The sequence below is a fragment of the Hydractinia symbiolongicarpus genome, chromosome 1 (assembly GCF_029227915.1).
Source record: "Hydractinia symbiolongicarpus strain clone_291-10 chromosome 1, HSymV2.1, whole genome shotgun sequence".
NCBI lineage: Eukaryota > Metazoa > Cnidaria > Hydrozoa > Anthoathecata > Hydractiniidae > Hydractinia > Hydractinia symbiolongicarpus.
This window is the reverse complement of record NC_079875.1, coordinates 13,887,690-13,892,278: the sequence shown is the minus strand read 5'-3', so window position 1 is coordinate 13,892,278 and position 4,589 is coordinate 13,887,690. Positions and strand designations below refer to the sequence as shown.

The 4,589-nt window shown below is 32.8% G+C and overlaps 1 protein-coding gene across 1 annotated transcript; it reads left to right on the top strand.

The window, feature by feature from the left end:
* Positions 1-2,350: 2,350 nt before the first annotated feature.
* Positions 2,351-3,784, top strand: LOC130653512 (degenerin mec-10-like). Its single transcript, XM_057456073.1, has one exon. The coding sequence runs from the start codon at positions 2,351-2,353 to the stop codon at positions 3,782-3,784; it is 1,434 nt and encodes a 477-aa protein (XP_057312056.1).
* The last annotated feature ends 805 nt before the right edge of the window (positions 3,785-4,589 follow it).

The following is a 4,589-nucleotide window of genomic DNA, read 5'->3' as shown; positions in this document are numbered from 1 at the left end:
AGTGTTCTTTAATTGCTTTTAATATTTCCCTTTTTTTGCTACTTTTGAATCTTAAAGATAATATGCAAACATATGCTATATATGTTGGTATATTGTCTTGAATGTTTCAGTATGCTTATATCTGCAGCGGAGATCCTGCAACGAATCAATATCGAAGCATGTTGTAAACAAAACGAGACAGAACAGTGAGAACAAAATCAATCACGGAGCTTTATTTAATGAGCCAGTACACAGAAAACAAGTAGTAGCGCGTTTTCAACGTCATAAATTACCAGTTACGAAATTTCGAAATATTTTGTTAGTTAACTAAACATGTTTAGCACCTTCAAGTTGCATTTGCAAGTTACCTGTTGATGCGGAATGTTATGCTGAATATAAATATAACTTAATAAGAAGTAAATAAAAGGTTAAATTGACAGTTTTTATTTTCCTTTAAATAGACCCAACGTGCCTCATGATTCGTTCGCCTGTGTCTGCCCTTTTGATTTTTCTTGAGTGGCATTGTTGTTGTCGTGTGCAATGCAATGTTTAGTAAAGAATGTTATAGACATCCACCGGTAAAAATCGCATATTTAGTTTTTTGTTTTACCCTGATATAATGGCATATCACTAGTACTAATAAAGCTTAAACTTTCTTAAAATTTTAGACCTATGAAGCCATATTTTCTATGGTTAGTTCTCATTTGTAAACAAAGAATATACATGTGAAGCAGTAAGTATTGCTCAGTGTTCCTGCGTACACCCCTTTGCAAAAACCTGAACATTAATGTCATCCTCATGTTTTCAAATGTTAAACCTAAGTCTGGTTATGCTTCTCTATGTTTGTGTTTGTTTTCAGGAAAAACAAAAAGTCAAAAATTTAAAACTTATAATTGTTCTTATTTTTCAACCTTTTGTTCATCCACTATGGAAAACTGGTATGTAGCAAAGTTTCAGTGCTGCCATTCTAACCAAGATAGATAGATTGGGAAAAAAATCATGATTTCTTTGCCACTGGAACTCTTATAACTTTGGTGTTCGCTAAAGCTTACTTGAATATACTGTACATTTTATGAAAGTGAACTCTCGTAGCAGAACTACCTCCTCGAAGATCGAGTACATGAAAAAATAAGTGAGAATATTTACAGTACAAGCTAGTCTTTATTATTTACAAGGATTCGTAACTCATCCAGCATCATATTCTCCACAAAACAAAACAGCATGTTAATTTTAATCGACCCGACACCTGTTGTAATTTAGGTAACAAACCTAGCTATAGCTAGCTACTTTAAAATATGGTTGTGACCACTATGTAACAAACACATAGTTGCATAAGAACAAAACATACATAACACACCTCAAAAAAATCAAAATCGACTTGTTCTGTAATATTAGGAAAATACTTTCATTTTTTTAAACCAGTTCGACATGCTCTGCTTGTCCTTCTATGTCATTATTTTTTCTTTGCTGACTTAAATTAAGATTAAGTCAGTACAATTTAAGTCAGTACAATTTAAGTCCTTTAATAAAATCCCCGAGCACAATACTACTTAAACAGAATCGCGATTCGCAATTTTTGGCGTAGATCCCGAAAGTTAAACCTTGCCAAAATATAATGAAATGAGCTATTCCTTTATATCACTCCCATCGTCATTTTTTAAACGTTTTGTGTAATAACTGTTTCTCAACTATTTGAATCGATTCAAGATCGTGCGGTTTTTTTATCGTTGGTGGCATTTTATTGCATCTTTACACATTGTATGCGATGCACAGTCCGGTAAAATATGTCGCAAACAAATGTGTTTTTATGTGTCATATTGTTAGGAAGATGTGAAAAAAATGCAAAAATCAACAGCTATGCCTATTGCGAAAGTTAATTCACACAAAAAAATAGTTTACATGATCATTCGCGATAGTTGTTTCGCAAAAAATATTAAAAAAGGCCACCTGCGAAATTTGTTTTTCTTGAGCCCGCAATTTTTTTTGATTCATAAAAGTTTCTTCCTTTAAATTCTGCTTTTGAAAAAACCTCGTTCTCTTTCTCTCCCTCTACATTCTATCTTTTCTTTCAAGGAAGAATTAAAATTAATATAATGCTTTTTATGGCGTTTATTTAAAATAAACGGCCAAAGATTCTTTATTTTCTCCTTCCTTTTCATTATTTCCCCTCCAAAAATTAGCGCTGGAACAGAACCTATTTGCAAAAAGGGTTATATAATCGAATGTAAAAAACAAAAATAAAGAAATGTTCAACAGATAACAAAACAAAACATAAAAAATTGATTTAGGAATTAAGGACTATTTATCGGCCATGCAGCTGTTGGAAAGAAATTCTTAGTTGTGATTTTCCATTCTCTTGCGTGCAAAAAGTATGATTTCGATGACAAAACAGGGCTCGTGTTTTCACGACAAAAGCGTTCAAACGAATCCAATCGATAGTGACACTAGGTCAAATATAAAAGAGTTATTGGAAGATTTTGCTTCTAACACAACAGCTCATGGCTTTGCTCAGATAAATTTGAGTGGTCGAACATCAACAAAAATGTTTTGGATGTTGGTCACCTTGGCTGCGTATGTATATTTATACAAAGAAGGATCATCTTTATTAAAATTTTATAAGAGTAAGCCAATCACGACCAACGTTTACTTTGAAGAAAACGAATATATGGATTTTCCTGACATTTTAATATGTAACCTAGATCCTGTCAAAGAGAAATTAAAGAACAAGTTTATAAAAGAGGGTATAGAGGCTTACAAAGAGATGCATTTTAATGACACTAATTTAATGCCTTTTGCAGATTTACGCACTGAAGATCTATTTAGAATATTGCATTATTCAATGGTTGCTAAATATGGCATCTCAGCAATACAATCAAAATATCTTAAAGAAACGTTAGACATAAAATGCTATTACAAATATTACAAAGTCGATTGTTCTTCTTCAATCAAATGGAGCTCAGCTCGTGGCAACTGTTGGCTTGTTGATCTAACGCAAGAAAAGTTAAGATCTATCGACAAAGGGAGTTTTGATGGTATTACAATAAAAATAGGTCTATCTCCGAATCGTAATTCTAGTTTAGAAGATTTCACATCATATCCTGGTGTTGACATTTTGATTCAGGATAAAAATTACATGTTCTTTCCCGGCTATGATGGAGAGAGCTTGGCCCCTGGTTATTCGTACAATATCGGTTTGAAAAAAAAAATTGTCAAAAGGATTGATCGATTTGGTAACAACACTTGTATGGAAGACTATTGGGTTACAAATTCATTACAGCATTATTCCCCTAATATTTCTTACAATAAAGCAAATCAACAGTTGTGTAGACTGATAGAAATGTTCAAGGAGAGTATGGAGATGTGCAGATGCACCAACGTTGCATCTATTGCAAAAATAATTGATGAAAAGTTAGTATGTGGAATAAATGACAGTTGCAGTTTTAATCAGACGTTCTCAGGTAAATACATATCGAAATGCCCTTTACCATGCCATGAGACGATTTATGAACAACAAGTATCCAGCCGACCTATAACACCAAGTTCAATAAAAAATTCAGGAGCTGTTGAAATTAAATTATTTTTTAGAGAGCTAAGAACAGAAGTATGGGAAGAACAACCTGCCTATAGATTTGAACAATTATCTGGAGAAATGGGTGGTTTATGCGGTTTGTTCACAGGCATTTCCTTTATCACCTGTTGGGAATATATATGCATTTTGGGAGCTCTTTTATTCTATTGTGCAAAAAAATTGTTTCAAGTTACAAGAAAAAGGACTATAAGATGGTATGTTAGTGGGAAGCCTTAAAGGTAAAAACCTGACAAAACACCCTACTGTCTCATGGGAAATAGAATATGTTTTCCATATTCACCGGGCATGTTTAATCTAGATACTGATTAAAAAATATTTGACTTTCTAAACAATTTCAAAGAGATGGCGACAAACCATCCACATCTTGGTTACCATTGTTTTTTATATATCTGACTAGAATGTAATGGAAAAGGTTTTGATGGCATACCACTTTGACGACAATGACAGCAATAAAAGCAAATACAGCAATATCAAGTAATACGATGTTTACTTTGTTTTTATGTTTATCGTGGGTTCCTTGTGAATATTGTTATTAATATACTCTTAATTATTAACACGTTAGCACGGACATAAAATTCCAACTAGTTTTTATTTCATTATATGTGTAACTAACTTCTTTAGAACGTCTTTCTCAGTAAGGTCGATTTGTAAATTTGTAGGAAGCTTACCCTAAGTAATGAATTTTAGTTGGCCAGTGTGAAATTGACTTTCAGAAGTTAAGGTTTTTTTGTGTGTAGATCTTCTGTGTTCTCCCTATTCCTATATTAAAATTCATAGGTATACACAGGCGTACACATTTAGTTGTTTCCCATCTGCACTGCGCATTAAATTTAACAAAAACCACTCTAATATAACCGTATCCAGCTTAGATTGATCCTTTTTCTTAATCTGCATACTTTTTGGCACACCTTGGCCGTAAAGTGACTATTAACAGTAATCCTATTTTACATCTGATCAAAAATTTCCACGAATGTACACTTCCTACAACTACTGCAATTATCTTTTCTTTTTTAATATTCTT

Bases quoted from the DNA above. Each gene is read 5' to 3' on its own strand.
- LOC130653512 (XM_057456073.1), top strand. From the start codon at position 2,351: ATGATTTCGATGACAAAACAGGGCTCGTGTTTTCACGACAAAAGCGTT.